At 48.6% G+C, this 21,128-nt stretch overlaps 1 protein-coding gene across 3 annotated transcripts; it reads left to right on the top strand.

The window, feature by feature from the left end:
* Nucleotides 1-871: 871 nt before the first annotated feature.
* On the top strand, nucleotides 872-20,799 carry adar (adenosine deaminase RNA specific). 3 transcript variants are annotated; one of them, XM_071396530.1, is made up of 16 exons: nucleotides 872-1,001; nucleotides 4,890-6,677; nucleotides 7,001-7,248; nucleotides 7,440-7,629; nucleotides 7,798-7,946; nucleotides 8,587-8,722; nucleotides 9,143-9,375; nucleotides 9,562-9,718; nucleotides 10,026-10,194; nucleotides 10,305-10,398; nucleotides 10,755-10,871; nucleotides 12,515-12,642; nucleotides 12,988-13,170; nucleotides 17,726-17,838; nucleotides 18,721-18,920; nucleotides 19,089-20,799. In XM_071396530.1, exons 2-16 carry the CDS (start codon nucleotides 5,031-5,033, stop codon nucleotides 19,456-19,458), a joined length of 4,134 nt encoding a protein of 1,377 aa, XP_071252631.1. In that variant the 5' UTR covers nucleotides 872-1,001; nucleotides 4,890-5,030; the 3' UTR covers nucleotides 19,459-20,799. The 3 variants fall into 3 exon arrangements, with proteins under 3 accessions (XP_071252631.1, XP_071252633.1, XP_071252632.1); XM_071396532.1 differs by having other exon boundaries at nucleotides 18,721-18,848; XM_071396531.1 differs by lacking the exon at nucleotides 872-1,001 and adding an exon at nucleotides 2,885-3,303.
* The last annotated feature ends 329 nt before the right edge of the window (nucleotides 20,800-21,128 follow it).

Consider the following 21,128-nt stretch of genomic DNA (forward strand, 5'->3'; position numbering starts at 1 on the left):
CATTTAGTCATTTAGCAGATGCTCTTATCCACAGCGACTTACGATTTGTGGTTTTTTGTATGACGTCTATGTGGACTTTTGTCTGTGTTCTGTTTCTATATTGTCTATTGCTGGCAGCACATTCTCACTAAGTCAAATTCCAGTTATGAGTAAATGTACTTGGCGAATAAAGGTGTTCTGATACTAAATGGCGTGGTGCTGACACCTACTGGGGGATGTAATAAGTGCAATTTGCAGGAAAGTTTGAACATGGATCCAGTCTGACCCATTGATTGGTGGATAGTATAGCAGCCTATAACTCTATGGGTTGGTGAGCGTCCAGGCACTGCAGTAGGCTGTGATGTGATGATCTGCTCCCACAGCCTCGTGTATCATGCTGTAAATAGTTCACTAACGTGTTCATTACAAGATACAGGCCTCATGTTTGTATTTTGTTGGATTCCCCCTGCAATATATGGAGCCTTTTTTCTCTACCGCCTTCTCTCACCTCTATCCAGCCAGCCATGCTTTGGGTCTTGAGTCTGGTTCCTCTCAAGGTTTCTTATAGAAAGTAAATCCTTATCAGATGTACTAGCTTTTTGCAGGGTTCATGCCCACTAGGCCGTGTTTGTGGCAAATGGATTTGTGGAAGGTTCTGTAGCATACATATATTACATTTGATAGATTTTTTTATTTGAGACCTGATTAATCCCGTCCCAATCCTAAACAAGGGAATGCAATAGCAGTGGCTTGGAGGTACTGCTATTCTACCATGTCCTATTCACCTGCCTAAATGAATCCAATCGATCTGCCGCAGCAAAGGTATTCTACCTTGTCTGATGTTCTTTTGGGGGGGACCGCACTCTGCAGTAAAACGGGCGGCGTCACTCCAAATGCGCCAGGTAAACTGTCGCAAACTAGTGATGTCATCATGCGCCCCCCTAACCCCGTTGTTTCTTTGTCGACACTGTCGCTATCAAGCAGGAACTCGGACTGATACAAAGCTTCAATCGCAAACCCAGGTAAATTAATTACATTTTGAACTCTATTTTTACCTTTCGTGTTAGTTCAATTGAGATCTATATTTGGTTTCGCGCTAACTGCATCGCTTACAAATGCGCCTATGGTTGTTTGCACGCTTGTGCCGCAGTGATGCTCAATCAATGCTAACGTTAGCTAGCCACCTATGTAGCTAACTAGTCAATCCGCGCTATGCATAATTATCATTATTTTCACTGCATTTGACGTCGCGTTGCATAGTTGTTTACACTTGGGAGTTGATTGGGAAAGTGTTTCTGGAACAAATCGACAGTTGTGCATGTTATTTGCGATACACAACCGCGGTTCTACGTTACCTAGCTAGTGAACCCGCTTGGAGCCTCCATCTGCGCAATATCTTGTTCGGAACATGCGTGCGCAGTCCAAACGACAACCATCCATTCAATGATGGCAGTTGAGTTGATCTCTGCGGCGGGTTGCTGAGATAAATTAAATATTTACCAGGGTATTCAATGTGTAGTGTCAGTTAAAACCAGGATAGCTTAGCTAATTTCAGGTTATATTCATGGAGGACTTCAGTCAGGGGATAAACGCCTGTGTGAGAGCGAAGGGAATTGAGGATTAAGGGGGATTTACTGAAAAACGGCTGTAAAATGACCAATTGGATCCTATGTCCATCCAGCGACAGACATCGTTGGGGGTCGGAGGCGGGATGAAATTGCACACTGATAGTTGATCCTCCTACTGTCCTCCTAGCTAACTAGTTGTGCGGGGTTCACTTTGACTGGGGAGATTGAAAATTGTGTACATCAGAACCATCCCATAGAAAAAATAAACATGGGAAGGTTATTCAGGGGCGTCCTTAATTCTACACTCAAGCTGATGGCAGCAGTGATTATTAGTTAAGTTTTATAAACATTTTCAACCGCGCCAGAGATAATTAACAGACATGCTCTCGCGTGGCTGTGTTTGATTGACCATTGAATGCATGCATGCGTATCCCTGCGTGATGGAATTGGGTTTGATGCTGCGTTCATAACTGGGAACTCTGAAATCTCATACCTCAGTGCGTTCAGAGACAACTGGGAACTCGGGGAAAAAACGAGCTCCGACTAGGAAAAAATAGTTTTGAACGGTCATCCAAGTCGGAAACACTGGCATCTTTCTAGAGCTCCGACCTCAAGATTACTGACGTCATTATTTGACCTCGTTTTTTACCCCTGAGTTTCCAGTTGTCTTGAAAGCACCAATGTCTGGGTACAGTGGCCACGAGCTATATCCGGCAGCTGCTGCTTGCTCAATTAAACTGTTCTGGTTATGTTTTTGTCACAACAATAGTTTCACGCAACAGCAGCTGTGAGACATGACAACTAAGAGGCGATCTTGAATTATCATATTTTGTTACTTTTTTTAGGGGGGGGGTTGAATGTTTTGGAGTTAGCCTATGCATATATAGGCGTCATTTCTGAAGGCTTTCTTGTCCAGATTGATATTTTCTAAAATGTAATTGTCTGTCTAGAGGTGATGCATTTTATAATAAATATTGGCTTACTGGATAATAAATAGAAATAACGATTGCTTTCGCATTTCAATCAATATACTGTATCCTCTAACAAGAAATACATCCTGTTTGACAGAACACTACGGCACATTTTCATTCACATGACAAGGACCGATTATTATTTTAAATAATTTGACATAATTATATTATAAAATCCACATGTTGTGATAAAAATAAATTTGATGTACATCCAAGTATTCAAACAGCCTAGGCCTTGGTACCTTGATCTTGCACCAGTTTTGGCTACATTCTTACTCTAGCTAGTGAAACCTATGATAAACTATTGCATCACGTGACTCACCCAGACTGGCTACAGAGCGTGTCTAGAGAAAGGAAAACGAAACTATTCTGCCCCTTCGTGCTGTTTCTCGTGTTAAGAAACTGTAAATGCAGACTTTCTATGCGTTTATAATAGGCCTATCCATAATTTCACATTGTAACGTCTGGTATAAGTATCTTGAATGGTAGGTACTAGATGTCCCTTTGAAATTGAGAAGCGCTCGTGCGGTATGTAAAAAAACAAAAAACAGTTTTTGGGGGATGGTAAAATACATAGAATTTTTAGAAATATAGCCAACTAGTTGAAATACTTTTGTTGTATTTTGATAGAACGTAACTGTTTATCTCTAGACTGTTTGAAGTGTAGTCAACTTCTGACCCCGGTAGCACGCCCGCAGACGTCAAGATCTCTCTGCCATTCAAAAGTGACTGAAACCGCCTTCAGGCCAGGTGGTAAATCTGTGTTTTATCCCGCGAACTTTCAGGTACGTTCATTGAATTAGTTAATGTCTTTCTACTGTCATGGAGTCGTTTATGCAACCCACTATGCATGAACTTGATTTATAACACTTTGACCAGGGCGTATACCCCAATTCTGTAATTCAAATAGAAATGACTCATCAATAATCCAGGAACGGGAACATACCGACAACAAGGCCAAACTGTCTGGTCCATGGGCGAAAGACGTACTAATATTTAATGCGCAGTTCTGAATATTCATATTGCCCATGGAAGCAGCAGAGGCAACTGAATTGAGACATGCTGGGTTGTTATTTGGCCGTCAGTTGCCGGCTTGCATTAGGGTCAGCCAGATCCCGCTTTGACCCGGGGGCACGGGACCCAGTGCTGCTGCTGCTGTCCGTTAACATTGCCGTGAAATAACTCGCTCCCGCTCGTCGTTATATTATTATTAATATGGTGGCATTCATAGCAATCGTTTCGGGAGCAGCATGACAGACACGTTTATGTTGACTAGCACCATGCCTGGCAGGGCTGAAATCTGAGGAGCAGGGTTGAGTGTCTTCCTGTGGTCAGTGACATATATCATTGAGTGCAGGGAAGAAGCTTTGTGGTACACATTTTGAATCAAAATACCCCCCCATCATATTCTATGCCCTACAGATTTATATGTAATTGGCATGCAATTACTAGTGCGTATTAAATATTTTAGCTGAGAAAATAATCAGCAAATGAATGATTGAATGTCAGGTTTGCTGTACTAGAAGGTGCCCATAATATGAAAAGGTATTTAAAATATTCCTGTATGTTCTATGGCAAGAAGTCGGTGCTCAACCAACGTGATTAGAGGTGCAACCTGTGTAGACATCATTGGACTCTCATTAGCACCACCAGCTGAAGAGTTTTCCCCTAATTGTCTTCCCCATTCCCTACACGAGCTTGTCCATTCCCGATGTGATTATTCTCAAGAAGGCCATTGAAGGCTGAAACGTCAATCTTTTAAACTTGTCTAATAAAACAACTTATTTTTAATGGTGAGCGAGCGTTACTCCTTTTCCTCTCCAATGTGTGTTCTATAGCCAACCTTTTATCAGGTTCAACATCTATTACTTATTTGCTGTGTGTTTAGTCTGTCAAAAGTTAGTGGAGCAACTCCTGTCCTTCACTGACCACCTTGAATCGTTTCTTTCCTTCTGCCTTTCACTTTCCCTTCCTATGTGAAGCTGCAAATCATCCTTAAACCAGAAATACAACACTTAAGCCACAACCATGAATTATACATTTCTGACCTTTTATACATGGATCTCGTTGCGAGCAATTGGATCCAACAGCATGTGACAGGATGAAGTACAGTGAGACTGTGTAGTGTGTAAAAACATATATATATATATATTATTTGTCATAAGCCCTTGATCTACTCTTCCTGTGTTTTTCTCCCGCCCTTTTACCATTTCCATCAGGATTTTCCACAAGATTTTGACCAGTCTTATGTCCCTAGTTTCTTCTTCATATTGCTTTATATTTGGCTCTTAATTTTTTATTTCATGGCTCTTTTCCTCACCCACTCAGTCACTTTTGCTTTCGCTCACACCCATCTCGTCCTCTCTCTCAGGTGCTGACTGCCACTTTGCGATCATCGCCCACCCGGCTATTCTGCCAGGCTGTGTTGCATCAGTATCCAACACAGAGACGCATCCTCCTATCTGCTGCGTAACAGGCGGCCCTGGTCCCCCCTCAACCTGCCCCCTGCGCTATGAGCAGAGGACGAGGAGGGCCCCCCATAGAGCATTACCACCGACCCCCTCTTCCCCAACTGCAGGCTAAGCAACAATACTACAGAGCTGGACCCCTGGGATTTCACCCCAGAGCCCCCCCGCAACAGGCCCCACACCCAAACGTCCATTCATACCTAGGCCCAGTCCCCCCTCTAGTACCACCCAGTGCCCACTCTCAGCCTCTCTACCCCTCCGCCCCTCCCCCACCCAGTCACAGCCCAGCCCTGAGTCAGCAGAGCTCTTGTCCCAGTGGTCCTAACTCCTTCAGGCAGCAGCAGGTCCACTTCCTGAGGGGACAGAACACTGAGGCTCCCCAGTTTAGGGTGAGCCCCAGAGGGGCGCAGAGCTTGGGTCGAGGGGGACCGAACGGACTCTATAACGAATCAAACCAGGCCCAGGCAGGGTACAGCAGATACTCCCAAAACAGCTCTAGGGGGAGAGGGGGATACAGCAGCGAGCGAGGCAGAGGGAACGGTAGGGACTTCGGGTACCCACCCAGTCAAGGACCCCCTAGAGGACCAACCGGCCCTAGATTCTGGAACCAGAAGCAGACTTCAACCCAAAAGCAAGGCTTCAACAGACAGTGGAGCCTTCATGCAGACTGTGCTGACGGGCCGTCTTTCTCAGAAGGCTTTCAGAGTTTATCCTTAGACAGAGAGAGGTCCTACAGAGGAAGAGTTGACAGAGGCGTCAGCTTTGACAAAGCTTCTGTCTGTAGTAGTAATAATTCAAACAACAAGAGTGCCCCTACGTTTCAGCCACCCGACATCCGAGAGCAAGTTTTGCAAGCCTTGGCAGATTTGAGCCCCGGTGAGAAGCTACAAGCAAAGTGTTTGGCCAAAACGCTGCGGTGCCCCAAAAAGTTTATCAACCAGGCCCTTTACGGTCTCGAGCGTGATAAGAAAGCTTCAAAACACGGTGAAAGTCCTCCAGAGTGGACTGTCTACGTAGAACCACAGGAAGAACCGGAAAGTAGAGATTCTGATCCGGAAAGCCCACGTTCCCAACCGAGGGAACATTCTGTGGAGTCACAGGAAAGGCCTTCAGAAGAAGATTGCTCTCACTTCCTGTCTGTGAAGGAGGAGGACGTTGTCATCGCGGCTGAGATCCAGCAAATTGAAGCGAAGGGTCCTGAGGGCGACAAAGAAGAAGATTACTACGTAGAATCAGATTCACACTCCTCTTCCTCAGAATCATCTGAGTCATATCGGCAACATTCCCAGTCCCAAACCCAACAGCCCAGTATCAACAGCAGCAGTAACGAAGAGCTTGACCTAGACCTTGACGAGAGTGACATGGCGGACTGCGGCAGTAATCAGAAGGAGTTGATCCTGCAGTATCTGCTGGAGGCAGGGGAGGCCACGGCCCTGGTGATCTCCAAGAACCTGGGCCTGAGGGGCGCCAAGCAGGTCAACCCCACCCTGTACGCCATGGAGAAGCAGGGCGACGTGAGCCGCAACGCAGAGGTGACCCCTCACATCTGGGAGCTATCTGTCCATCGCAGGGAGAGGATGGAGAGGAGCCTCAAGGCCGAGCGCAGCGCCCCTGCAAAGGTCGAAGGAATGGGGTCCGGATTCCAGGCGGTGCCACCCGGATTGGAGTGTCTAGAGGCCAACGCTGAGGCGGTAGGTGGACACTCTCACACAGCGAGGGGGGGGGGGGGGGGTTGGGGAATTCCTTGACGTCTTCCTGAATTTGGGAGACCCCCTCCCTCACTTGGAGCCCGTCTCCTACGAAGAGTTGGAAGGGGAGGATGAGTGTGGCAGTTACCCTAGTAACATAATGTTGGTTGTAACATTGAGGGGTGAACATAGCTCTGTAGATTCCGAGCTGAGAATGCCAGGTCTGGAGCCCTTCACCCCGCCTGACACCGATCCCACTGACCCTCCAACTTCTGCTCCACTTCTTTGTTTCCTCACCTACTTCTTCCTCTTCATCCCTCTATCAGGAGGATGAGTCGAACGGAGGGCAGTGGGCGACCGACGATATCCCCGAATTCCTCAACGCCATCAGCCGGGATGGAGGGGGGACAGTAGCAGTCTCCCTGGCAGCGCCCCCACCTCAGAACCTCCGTGCCAAACTCCAGGAGGTGAGGGCCAAGAACCCCGTCAGCGGCCTGATGGAGTTTGCCCAGTACCAGGGACACAATTGCGAGTTCCTGCTCCTCGACCAATCAGGGCCCTCACATGACCCCAGGTCAGTGATGTCATAATGTTCCCAACCAATCATGGTTGGCCGTTGCTGGTATGTCTAAGAGGAAACTAGCTGATTGATTTAGCAAATTCATGAAAAAAATTGCATGAGAAAGTGTGACGAAGAAATATCAAAAAATGTGTTGTCCCTGCTCTTTCTCGCTACCTCACTCCTTGTATTTTTCTCCCTCTCAGATTCCGTATGCAGGTCATGCTGGACGGCAGGTTGTTTCCTGTTGCTGAGGCATCTAATAAAAAGGTGGCTAAGAAAGATGCTGCCGCAGCAACCCTGAGGATTCTGCTGCGTGAGATAGAGGGGGGAGGGGCTGAGGAGGGGCTCACTGCAGGGGTGGACCAGGCCATGGACCCCACCTCTGACGTCCCTGTAAGTCTGAAGTGTGTTCGTGTGTGTGTTGTTAGTAATAATCAATGTGCTCTGTTGTGGTTGATTGTGTTCTAAAGGGCAAAGATTTATGTCTCTTTTTCAATCCTTTTATAACTCTCTGCTCTCTCCCTCCCTCGCTGTCTCGCTCTCGCTCTCCCTCTCTGTCAGGAGGTAGTGGAGGGTCCGCCCCAGGCCCTGTCCCGTTCCCTGCCGGGGGGTAAGAACCCCGTGTCCATGCTGATGGAGTACAGTCAGCGCACTGGAAACCCCATCGAGTTCATCAACACTGGACAGGAGGGCCCACCTCACGACCCACGGTATCCATCTGTCTACAGCCTTCTCATCAGGGATGGGGTCAATTCCAAATGAAGTCAGTCAATTTAGGAAATAAACTGACATTCCAATTCAATAATTGAAAAAATAGCATCCATTTCCAATGATTTCTCTATAAACTGAAAAGGAGAAGCTATTTATTTCAAGTTTTTCCATTTTTGAATTTAAATTCAAATCACTTCCTGAATTGAGTGACTTCAATTCGAATTGAGCCCAACCCTGCTTCTCATTTTTCTCTCCCTGGTTCTCTCTTCTATACATAAATGAATCATTAGAAAGGTGGGCCTGCCCTCACCTCTCTCCCTCGGGAGCAGTTCTGTATGTCCTGGATGACTTTCATACTGCAGCAGTCTGCTGACTGGATGTTACAACAGCACCTCTGTCTCTCTCTGCATATAACCTTCCCCTAGGCACCTACAGTACTGTCCCGCAGTAATCTGATACTGGGAAGTGTGACCATCTTTGTCCCTCTCTTTCCCTCCTCTTCCTGAGTGCTGTAGTCTCTGTGAAGCAGATTCACAGCTCTACTCTGATGCCCCCATGTGGTTAGACAGGAATGTCCTCTTACCTCTCACCGATGTATGTTTAGGATGTATAAGTGAGTCTCTGCTCCCTCCTCCTCAGGTTCATGTTCAGGGTGAAGATAGGGGAAAGCCTGTGTGCTGAGAGCTCAGCGCCCAGTAAGAAGGCTGCCAGGCAGCTGGCTGCAGAGGAGGCAGTCAAGGAGTTAATGGCCGACGGGAGACTGCAGCTCAACAAGGTGAGTAAAGGACTCAAACATGGGACTGAAAGTTTACAATTGGCTCATTCATCCCCCTCCTCTCCCCTGTAACTATTCCCCAGGTCGTTGCTGCAAATGAGAACGTGTTCTCAGTCAACTTACCTGGTAAAATAACGGTAAAATAAAAATAAATAAAAAAAGACGTTTAAACTAAATGGATGGGTCCCTGAAAAAAACACTACCCCATCTATTTAGGCTTGACAAGCTAGCTAGCTGTTTAGCTATGGACTGGCAGAATGTCATAAGACACAGGCATGTGGCCTTCTCTCATTGTGCCTCCAGGCCGTGATTCTAAGAAAAGATCCTCCGAACACTAAGATCACTCTTCCCTCCTCTCCTCCATCTTTTCACTGCCTTATCTCTCTTCTCCCTCGCTCTCCATTACCCCGTCCTCTCCAGCCCCAGTTTCCCCTGTGTCTGTCTGGTGATGAAGGGGGCTTCATGCCCGCTTGCCCCTCCCTGCCCCCGCTGACAGAGGAGGAGCTGCGTTCTGCCCACGAGGCGGGGGTTGGTGACCTCATCAGCCACCTAAACAACAACGCCGTGTCAGGCCTGCTGGAGTACGCCCGGGCCAGGGGCTTCGCTGCAGAGATACGACTGGTCGGGCAGTCAGGACCACCGCACGAGCCCAAGTCAGTACACACATTCTTGCCCACATACACTAACATACACACTCTAAAGGGTCATTCAGAGTCCACAGCTGCAGAGCTGCGGTAGTCTGGCGGTCCATTGTGACATATATAACACTATGAAAGCTAACGGTTGAATATTGTAAAACGCGGCTGTGCAAACATGGATGTTTAACTCTTCTCTCTCAGGTTTACCTACCAGGCTAAGCTAGGGGGCCGCTGGTTCCCTCCTGTCTGTGCTTCCAATAAGAAGCAAGGGAAACAGGAAGCAGCTGATGCAGCTCTGAGGGTTCTGATTGGAGAGGCAGAGAAGGCTGCCCGCACCGGGGAACTAACCCCTGCAGAGGTCAATTTACCTCTATTACTATAGTACTTTTTAAAACTCTGGGTCAGGACCCACACTGGGCTTTGGGTGTGTTAGAGGTGGGTCGGGAGTGAGGAGACTGCTAGAATCACACACTATTTCCTCTTCATTTGGGTTGCTGGGAGATTATTTTGGGTCACGGGAGGACAGTGATTTTCTCATTGGATCTCGAGCTGAAAAAGTTGAATGCCTGCTATACTATGAATACACTGTTAATACTGTGATTCTGCTAGAACCTACTTCTGTGACTGGTGGGCCGTACATAACCTGTTATTGTTTCTGTCTCTAGCTGCCACTGAGTGGTGGGACAATCCATGACCAGATCGCCATGTTGAGTCACCAGCGCTTCAACGCCCTCACCACACGCATACAGCACAGTCTTCTGGGAAGGAAGATCCTCGCCACCGTCGTCATGAAGAGGGGGGAAGGGCTGGGGACCGTGGTCAGCCTGGGAACAGGTACCTGCCGTGTGTGTGTACGCGAGAGAAAATAACAAGCCTTTTGGAATGATTTTTGTCTCAACCTTTTGAGATTAAATAAATGTATATTTGTTTGTTTTTCTCCTCAGGAAATCGCTGTGTTAAAGGGGAGGAGCTGAGTCTTAAAGGGGACACCGTTAATGACTGCCACGCAGAAATCATCTCCAGGAGAGGATTTATCAGGTAGGAAGTTACTGCTGCTCAATTATCTTCCATTCTGTCCTTTTATATGACCACTCTTTTCCCCTTCCTCCTTTGCTCTTCGTTTTGATTCCTTTATAGCTACTCTCCCTGCCTTTCTGAAACCTCCTCTCTCTACAGGGTGTCATATGTCAGCTGTGAAGTCATTACAGACTATGATGTGTGTTAATGTGTCTGTGGAGTCCATCTGGTTAGTTGTAGTGTATTAATGCCACTTACCAGATCCTCTGTTTCTCCACCAGTCTCCCTTTATCTGTGTGTTGGATCCTGGACACTTTCACTGATCTGAATCACTCAAATGTGGATTCTACCTTTCATGTCACCCCCTCTCTCTCCAGGTTTCTGTATGCTGAGTTGCTGAAGCACTGTGAAGGATCAGAGGACAGCATATTTGAGCCAGCTGAGGAGAACAAGCTCCGGATCAAACCTGACACCACCTTCCACCTCTATATCAGGTGGGCCTACGGAAGATGTCTCTTCCTCGCTGTTTGACCCTTCAACCCATGGCTCATTCTTCTCCACCTACTGTCTTCTCTCCCCTTTCCTTCTGTGCCCTGGAACTCAACTGGGCCACCAACCCACCCCCACACACACGTTGTTCTAGGAGTTTGCGAAGCCAGCGTTTTTTTCTGCATAGAAAAGTCTTGGGCGGGCTACTTAAGTGTTTTCGGGCCACGTATGTCAAAACAGTCAAATCATTTTTTTGATGTTTAGATAATGATTTCCGGGGTGAAAAATGTTGTCAATGTAAACTTAAGACTAAAACCAGATATAAAGTATGTAGAAAAGATAATGGCGCTATATGTTCTATAATAAGATCTTCTTTGAGAACTAACAATGACCCAAATAACAGCTAGACAGTCAGGGGGAATACAAAATTCCCCAACTGATGCACTCAGGAGTATTTTTGTCGTGGCATGGGGCCACATTGATTTTGTTATAACGTTTGAGTCCCTCAGTTCAAATAAGCCATGAAAAAATGTGTAGAATTGCAAATTTCGTCACTGGCCAACAGGGGGGCCTCTAAAAATTAGTTGGCGACCCCGCCGTTGGCCACGCCCACCACCTAAGCCTCATTTTGATCCAGAAAAACCCTGGAAGATACTTCTAGTTAATGAACTGCTCCTATCCACACATATATATATATATCTCTCTCGCTCTACCTCTCTCTCGCTCTACCTCTCGCTCTCTCTCTCTACACCACTCTACCCCTCTACCTCTCTCACGCTCTACCTCTCGCTCTCTCTCTACACCGCTCTCTCTCTCTACACCGCTCTCTCTCTCTACACCGCTCTCTCTCTCTACACCGCTCTACCTCTACCGCTCTCGCGCTCTACCTCTCTCTCGCGCTCTACCTCGTTCTCACTCTACCTCTCCCCCCCCCTCTCGCTCTACCTCTCCCCCCCCTCTCGCTCTACCTCTCCCCCCCTCTCGCTCTACCTCTTCCCCCCCTCGCGCTCTACCTCTTCCCCCCCTCGCGCTCTACCTCTTCCCCCCCCTCGCGCTCTACCTCTTCCCCCCCCTCGCGCTCTACCTCTTCCCCCCCTCGCGCTCTACCTCTTCCCCCCCTCGCGCTCTACCTCTTCCCCCCCCTCGCGCTCTACCTCTTCCCCCCCCTCGCGCTCTACCTCTTCCCCCCCCTCGCGCTCTACCTCTTCCCCCCCTCGCGCTCTACCTCTTCCCCCCCTCGCGCTCTACCTCTTCCCCCCCTCTCGCTCTACCTCTTCCCCCCCTCTCGCTCTACCTCTTCCCCCCCTCTCGCTCTACCTCTTCCCCCCCTCTCGCTCTACCTCTTCCCCCCCTCTCGCTCTACCTCTTCCCCCCCCTCTCGCTCTACCTCTTCCCCCCCTCTCGCTCTACCTCTTCCCCCCCCTCTCGCTCTACCTCTTCCCCCCCTCGCGCTCTACCTCTTCCCCCCCCTCGCGCTCTACCTCTTCCCCCCCTCGCGCTCTACCTCTTCCCCCCCCTCGCGCTCTACCTCTTCCCCCCCCTCGCGCTCTACCTCCCCCCTCTCGCGCTCTACCCCCCTCTCGCGCTCTACCCCCCTCTCGCGCTCTACTTCTCCCCCTCTCGCTCTACTTCTCCCCCTCTCCTCCAGTACTGCTCCGTGCGGAGACGGGGCGTTGTTTGATAAGTCGTGCAGCGAGGACGCGGGGGACGGCCAGGGCCACCAGCCCCTGTTTGAGAACGCCAAGCAGGGCAAGCTGCGCACCAAGGTGGAGAATGGTGAGTTACAGCCAGATGCCATCTGCAGGACCGTTCCATGAGGATCCCCTCTGTTACTGAGGACAAGCACATAGAGCCACCATGTTGCTTAACTCCCCTCTCTGCAGGCCAAACAGAGCAGGACTACACATTCACACATCTGCTGCTGCTGCCACAAACACACCTGCTAGAAAGCACAAATATCCCAATGGATTTGAATGTTCCAATCTAGAGCCTGGACTGTGTGCTTCTAGTGTACAACCATCACTTTGACCACTGGCTCTCTCATACACCCTATTCCTCACACTGCACGGCTTTGTCTTTGGAGTCAAAAGTATGCCTCAAGGGTGTCTGTGCCATGTGTAGGTGAGGGCACAATCCCGGTAGAGTCATCGACCATCGTGCCCACCTGGGACGGCATCCAGCACGGCGAGCGTCTGAGGACCATGAGCTGCAGCGACAAGATCCTTCGCTGGAACGTCCTGGGTCTGCAGGGAGCCCTGCTCTCCAACTTTCTCCATCCTATCTACCTGGCTTCAATCACCTTGGGTGAGGAGGGAGAGATGAGGGAGGGGACAGTTAACATTTGAGGGAGGTTTGATTTGAAAAAGAGTGAGGGAGGATCGATTGAGTGTGGGAGTAAAGGGAGAGGGGGGTCAACGGTCACCGTTGGCTTCAGTCATGTTTAACAAACTCCACTCATAAGTAGACCACAGATCTCAATCCCAAACTACTCTGTCCTTATACTGTAGGAATCATGTCCAGCTAACTATCCACCCAGACGGTCCCTGGCTGACTCTGTCCTTATACTGTAGGAGTCATGTCCAGCTAACTATCCACCCAGACAGTCCCTGGCTGACACTGTCCTTATACTGTAGGAATCATGACCAGCTAACTATCCACCCAGACAGTCCCTGGCTGACTCTGTCCTTATACTGTAGGAGTCATGACCAGCTAACTATCCACCCAGACAGTCCCTGGCTGACCCTTTCCTTATACTGTAGGAGTCATGTCCAGCTAACTATCCACCCAGACAGTCCCTGGCTGACTCTGTCCTTATACTGTAGGAGTCATGTCCAGCTAACTATCCACCCAGACAGTCCCTGGCTGACTCTGTCCTTATACTGTAGGAGTCATGTCCAGCTAACTATCCACCCAGACAGTCCCTGGCTGACTCTGTCCTTATACTGTAGGAGTCATGTCCAGCTAACTATCCACCCAGACAGTCCCTGGCTGACTCTGTCCTTATACTGTAGGAGTCATGACCAGCTAACTATCCACCCAGACAGTCCCTGGCTGACTCTGTCCTTATACTGTAGGAGTCATGACCAGCTAACTATCCACCAGACAGTCCCTGGCTGACCCTTTCCTTATACTGTAGGAGTCATGACCAGCTAACTATCCACCCAGACAGTCCCTGGCTGACTCTGTCCTTATACTGTAGGAATCATGTCCAGCTAACTATCCACCCAGACAGTCCCTGGCTGACACTGTCCTTATACGGTAGGAGTCATGTCCAGCTAACTATCCACCCAGACAGTCCCTGGCTGACTCTGTCCTTATACTGTAGGAATCATGTCCAGCTAACTATCCACCCAGACAGTCCCTGGCTGACTCTGTCCTTATACTGTAGGAATCATGTCCAGCTAACTATCCACCCAGACAGTCCCTGGCTGACCCTGTCCTTATACTGTAGGAGTCATGTCCAGCTATCCACCCAGACAGCCCCTGGCTGACTCTGTCCTTATACTGTAGGAATCATGTCCAGCTAACTATCCACCCAGACAGTCCCTGGCTGACTCTGTCCTTATACTGTAGGAATCATGTCCAGCTAACTATCCACCCAGACAGTCCCTGGCTGACCCTGTCCTTATACGGTAGGAGTCATGTCCAGCTAACTATCCACCCAGACAGTCCCTGGCTGACTCTGTCCTTATACTGTAGGAATCATGTCCAGCTAACTATCCACCCAGACAGTCCCTGGCTGACTCTGTCCTTATACTGTAGGAATCATGTCCAGCTAACTATCCACCCAGACAGTCCCTGGCTGACCCTGTCCTTATACTGTAGGAGTCATGTCCAGCTATCCACCCAGACAGCCCCTGGCTGACCCTGTCCTTATACTGTAGGAATCATGTCCAGCTAACTATCCACCCAGACAGTCCCTGGCTGACTCTGTCCTTATACTGTAGGAATCATGACCAGCTAACTATCCACCCAGACAGTCCCTGGCTGACTCTGTCCTTATACTGTAGGAATCATGTCCAGCTAACTATCCACCCAGACAGTCCCTGACTGACTCTGTCCTTATACTGTAGGAGTCATGACCAGCTAACTATCCACCCAGACAGTCCCTGGCTGACTCTGTCCTTATACTGTAGGAATCATGACCAGCTAACTATCCACCAGACAGTCCCTGGCTGACTCTGTCCTTATACTGTAGGAATCATGTCCAGCTAACTATCCACCCAGACAGTCCCTGGCTGACCCTGTCCTTATACTGTAGGAGTCATGTCCAGCTATCCACCCAGACAGTCCCTGGCTGACTCTGTCCTTATACTGTAGGAATCATGTCCAGCTAACTATCCACCCAGACAGTCCCTGGCTGACTCTGTCCTTATACTGTAGGCATCATGTCCAGCTAACTATCCACCCAGACAGTCCCTGGCTGACCCTGTCCATATACTGTAGGAGTCATGTCCAGCTAACTATCCACCCAGACAGTCCCTGGCTGACTCTGTCCTTATACTGTAGGAATCATGTCCAGCTAACTATCCACCCAGACAGTCCCTGGCTGACTCTGTCCTTATACTGTAGGAGTCATGTCCAGCTAACTATCCACCCAGACAGTCCCTGGCTGACTCTGTCCTTATACTGTAGGAATCATGTCCAGCTAACTATCCACCCAGACAGTCCCTGGCTGACTCTGTCCTTATACTGTGGGAGTCATGACCAGCTAACTATCCACCCCACCCTGGCTGACCCTGTCCTTATACTGTAGGAATCATGTCCAGCTAACTATCCACCCAGACAGTCCCTGGCTGACTCTGTCCTTATACTGTAGGAGTCATGACCAGCTAACTATCCACCCAGACAGTCCCTGGCTGACCCTTTCCTTATACTGTAGGAATCATGTCCAGCTAACTATCCACCCAGACAGTCCCTGGCTGACTCTGTCCTTATACTGTAGGAGTCATGTCCAGCTAACTATCCACCCAGACAGTCCCTGGCTGACTCTGTCCTTATACTGTAGGAATCATGTCCAGCTAACTATCCACCCAGACAGTCCCTGGCTGACTCTGTCCTTATACTGTAGGAGTCATGACCAGCTAACTATCCACCAGACAGTCCCTGGCTGACCCTGTCCTTATACTGTAGGAATCATGTCCAGCTAACTATCCACCCAGACAGTCCCTGGCTGACTCTGTCCTTATACTGTAGGAGTCATGACCAGCTAACTATCCACCCAGACAGTCCCTGGCTGACTCTGTCCTTATACTGTAGGAGTCATGACCAGCTAACTATCCACCCAGACAGTCCCTGGCTGACTCTGTCCTTATACTGTAGGAGTCATGTCCAGCTAACTATCCACCCAGACAGTCCCTGGCTGACTCTGTCCTTATACTGTAGGAATCATGTCCAGCTAACTATCCACCCAGACAGTCCCTGGCTGACTCTGTCCTTATACTGTAGGAGTCATGTCCAGCTAACTATCCACCCAGACAGTCCCTGGCTGACTCTGTCCTTATACTGTAGGAATCATGTCCAGCTAACTATCCACCCAGACAGTCCCTGGCTGACCCTGTCCTTGTACTGTAGGAATCATGTCCAGCTAACTATCCACCCAGACAGTCCCTGGCTGACTCTGTCCTTATACTGTAGGAGTCATGACCAGCTAACTATCCACCCAGACAGTCCCTGGCTGACTCTGTCCTTATACTGTAGGAGTCATGTCCAGCTAACTATCCACCCAGACAGTCCCTGGCTGACCCTGTCCATATACTGTAGGAATCATGTCCAGCTAACTATCCACCCAGACAGTCCCTGGCTGACACTGTCCTTATACTGTAGGAGTCATGTCCAGCTAACTATCCACCCAGACAGTCCCTGGCTGACCCTGTCCATATACTGTAGGAATCATGTCCAGCTAACTATCCACCCAGACAGTCCCTGGCTGACCCTGTCCTTATACTGTAGGAATCATGTCCAGCTAACTATCCACCCAGACAGTCCCTGGCTGACTCTGTCCTTATACTGTAGGAGTCATGTCCAGCTAACTATCCACCCAGACAGTCCCTGGCTGACCCTGTCCATATACTGTAGGAGTCATGTCCAGCTAACTATCCACCCAGACAGTCCCTGGCTGACTCTGTCCGTATACTGTAGGAATCACGACCAGCTAACTATCCACCCAGACAGTCCCTGGCTGACTCTGTCCTTATACTGTAGGAATCATGTCCAGCTAACTATCCACCCAGACAGTCCCTGGCTGACTCTGTCCTTATACTGTAGGAGTCATGACGAGCTAACTATCCACCCAGACAGTCCCTGGCTGTCACTGTCCTTATACTGTAGGAATCATGACCAGCTAACTATCCACCCAGACAGTCCCTGGCTGTCACTGTCCTTATACTGTAGGAATCATGACCAGCTAACTATCCACCCAGACAGTCCCTGGCTGACTCTGTCCTTATACTGTAGGAATCATGTCCAGCTAACTATCCACCCAGACAGTCCCTGGCTGACTCTGTCCTTATACTGTAGGAATCATGTCCAGCTAACTATCCACCCAGACAGTCCCTGGCTGACTCTGTCCTTATACTGTAGGAATCATGACCAGCTAACTATCCACCCAGACAGTCCCTGGCTGACCCCCTCAGACATCCATCTCTTTAAGTTACTCACCTCTCCTTGTCAGAGTACTATGATGTGAATGATCATCCTTGTTAACATGGAAATACACTGACTCACACACACTCTTCTGTCATTCTCTCCCTCTTTCTTTACCTGTCACTCTCTCGCCCCCCCCACTCCTCTCGCACCCCTTCCTCTCGATCTTCTGTTTTGTTTTCCCTGTTCTTGTCGCTTATATTTGTCCCTCCAGGCTACCTGTACAGCCATGGCCACCTGACACGTGCTGTCTGCTGCCGATTGGCCAGAGACGGCGAAGCCTTCTCCAAGAGTCTACCTGCTCCCTACACACTCAACCACCCCGAGGTACACATACAGAAACACTCAACCACCCCGAGGTACACATACAGAAACACACTCAACCACCCCGAGGTACACATACAGAAACACACTCAACCACCCCGAGGTACACATACAGAAACACACTCAACCACCCCGAGGTACACATACAGAAACACACTCAACCACCCCGAGGTACACATACAGAAACACACTCAACCACCCCGAGGTACACATACAGAAACACACTCAACCACCCCGAGGTACACATACAGAAACACCCTCAACCACCCCGAGGTACACATACAGAAACACACTCAACCACCCCGAGGTACACATACAGAAACACACTCAACCACCCCGAGGTACACATACAGAAACACACTCAACCACCCCGAGGTACACATACAGAAACACACTCAACCACCCCGAGGTACACATACAGAAACACACTCAACCACCCCGAGGTACACATACAGAAACACACTCAACCACCCTGAGGTACACATACAGAAACACACTCAACCACCCCGAGGTACACATACAGAAACACCCTCAACCACCCCGAGGTACACATACAGAAACACACTCAACCACCCCGAGGTACACATACAGAAACACACTCAACCACCCCGAGGTACACACATACACACACAGTACACAAACAGCCGCTCCAAGCTTCCAGCATAGCCATTAACGCAGACACAAACATTGCTTTCCGCCCTGTTTAAAATTGTTGATTCATCTGAAAGGACTTATTTAGTCTAATTTCAAATCAAAATCAAATGTTATTGGTCTCGTACACATATTTAGCAGCTGTTATTGCGGGTATAGCTAAATGCCTATAATTGAACACACTCTTCCTCTCCCTTTACTCCTCTCCATCACTCCATCTCTGTCTCCCTTCAGGTGGGCAGGGTGAGTGTGTATGACTCGACGCGTCACACAGGGAAGACCAAGGAGTCCAGCGTGAACTGGAGCCAGCCAGACCACATCACTGTGGAGGTGCTGGATGGGACCAAGGGCAAACTGGACGGGTACGCACCCCGCACCACAACTAGAACCAGACCCTCAGACCTCATCCACCCTCATCCAGATAGCAGCACCAGGTGGTTAACCTGGGCTACACAGGGCCCCATTTCAATAGAATAGCTATCACTATTTATACTCCATATCGAGTAGTGGCATTTAATTCATATGAAAAACATGTTGAAAATGTTTCACTCCCAGCGCAGTAGCTTCTGTGTTTTCCTAAACCCTGTTTGTCTTCCCTCTAGCCCCAAACTGGACGTGTCGCGGGTCTCCAAGTCCAACATCTTCCGGCAATTCCGGTCTTTATGCCAACAGTGCGGGCGCCAGGACCTGCTGGCTCTCCCGTCTTACGCCCAAGCCAAGATGGCCGCCATGTCCTTCCAGGTCGCCAAGCAGCAGTTCTTCGATGCGCTCGGTAGCCATGGTTACGGAGCCTGGATTGGCAAGCCATTGGAGGAGAAGAGCTTTGACGAAGCGGCGGCCTCCGGTGGCCATGGGGCAGGAAGTGTTGCTAATAGCAACCAGGGATACAACAACAACAATAGCTATGGAAGCACAACCACTGACTATAACAGCAGCCAGTGGGGTAGTAGTGCGTACACACAGGCCATGTAGAAGGGAGGGAGAAGGGAGGGTTGGCTAGAGATGGAAGGACATGAGGCTGGAGGACAGGGGGGGAAGGGAGGAGAGGAAAGAGGAGCTAGCAGCGAGTACTGTATCTTCTTGAAAGAAGGGGTAGAGGTCAGACAGAGATTGGAAAGGACAGAGTTACTGAGATGGAGGGAGGGAAGGGGATAACAGGCCAGCCCAAGGGGTGAGGGTCAGACAGCAGCAAGAGAGATGGAGAGAGAAGAGGTTGCTACTGCTACACAAAACTACCAGAATATAGAAAGAGAGGGGAGAATAGGGGGCTTAGTAAACATGATGACTATGTGATGTAGTGCCATTCAGAGCTGCATAGCATGAACTACTGCTCCACTGTAACAGTAGCCCCAGTACACTCTATCCTCACATTTACATACAGCCCTGTCTCTCTAGTTCAGACACCCTACACCTGACCCTGTCCTACTCGCCAGCCAGCCATTCAATCACGCATGACTAGTTTAATCTGTTCTTATCGGCCTGAGCATGGATAGTAGTGATCACACTTTATTTATATATAAACCAGCCTTGTAACGTTTAGCTACTCCCCGGCCTAGTAACCCACCCCTTTACACTGTTGTTAATGCTATGGCTACGTCTACAGGTCACAGCCTGCTCCATCCCATAACTCTTGACTGTAACATAGATTTGATGATGACTAACTAGCCTAGATCATAATTCTTCTGTTATTGTTGTGTCCTATGTGGTGTGTATCGCTATTGTTCTTGAGTTTTTTGGTGTTGTCACTCGAGGGCCACGTCAGAAAGGACAACGGTGACGTTGAGAACTGCTGAGAACAAGTAAATCAGCTACTTGTTCTCATTTTAGGATTCATGTTAGGGGGGGGTCAAAGTTCAGGTTAGGATAAGTGATTACTCGTAGTTGTGATAAAAAAGAGAAGAAGAGAAAGGCTTTGCACTCTTGTCCTTCCTAGCGTGGCCAGAATGTGGCCGGCGGGTTTTATGCGGACAGGGAGAAAGACTGGTTTGTTTTTATGTTTTAGTTCAGTCTGATCAAATACATTCAAGGGTGAAGCAATATATACATCATGTACATACAAATACATAAATACACAGATGTATATGCAATAACAATGTTTGTGTAGGGTATGTATATATCTCTGTGTGTGTATGTATATGTATATATTATGTATATATTTTGTAAGTCATGCCTAAAATTGATTTTCTATTGACTATTTTTTTGAAACGTTTTAACAAGTTAAGACAAATTTTTTTTATTTTTTTTTATTTTTTATGGATGGAAATTCTGTCAAGTTTTAAGTGATTATAAAGACCGGCTTTGTAAAAGCTGAAATGTGTATTTGTCTTTTTTTAAATGTATACTAAAGCCCTCATAACCGTGGGTACAGACTGTTAGCCAAGTATAAACACTATAGCCAACACACTTTTGAGAATGTTTATTGGGTGTTTCTTCAGTCTTGTTTGTCTCTTGTGCAGAAAGAGTAATTGGTCATTTAAGCTATGGACTCCCTAGTGGTGTGTGTGTTATGGATTCTACTGTTTGTCTTCAAAGAGGATGTTGTCTGGTGGAGGGTTGACCTTTACACAACACTGATGCATTGAACGGAATAACAGTGCTGTGTGTGTTTACCAGTTATTCAGTCCCTCAGTGGGACAGTGAGG

The sequence above is a fragment of the Salvelinus alpinus genome, chromosome 4, assembly GCF_045679555.1.
Source record: "Salvelinus alpinus chromosome 4, SLU_Salpinus.1, whole genome shotgun sequence".
NCBI lineage: Eukaryota > Metazoa > Chordata > Actinopteri > Salmoniformes > Salmonidae > Salvelinus > Salvelinus alpinus.

Coding starts and splice junctions, on each gene's coding strand:
- adar (XM_071396530.1), top strand. CDS start 5,031: ATGAGCAGAGGACGAGGAGGGCCCCCCATAGAGCATTACCACCGACCC. Junction 9,376..9,561: donor GGACCACCGCACGAGCCCAA/GTCAGTACACAC, acceptor CTTCTCTCTCAG/GTTTACCTACCAGGCTAAGC. Junction 10,195..10,304: donor CGTGGTCAGCCTGGGAACAG/GTACCTGCCGTG, acceptor TTTTCTCCTCAG/GAAATCGCTGTGTTAAAGGG.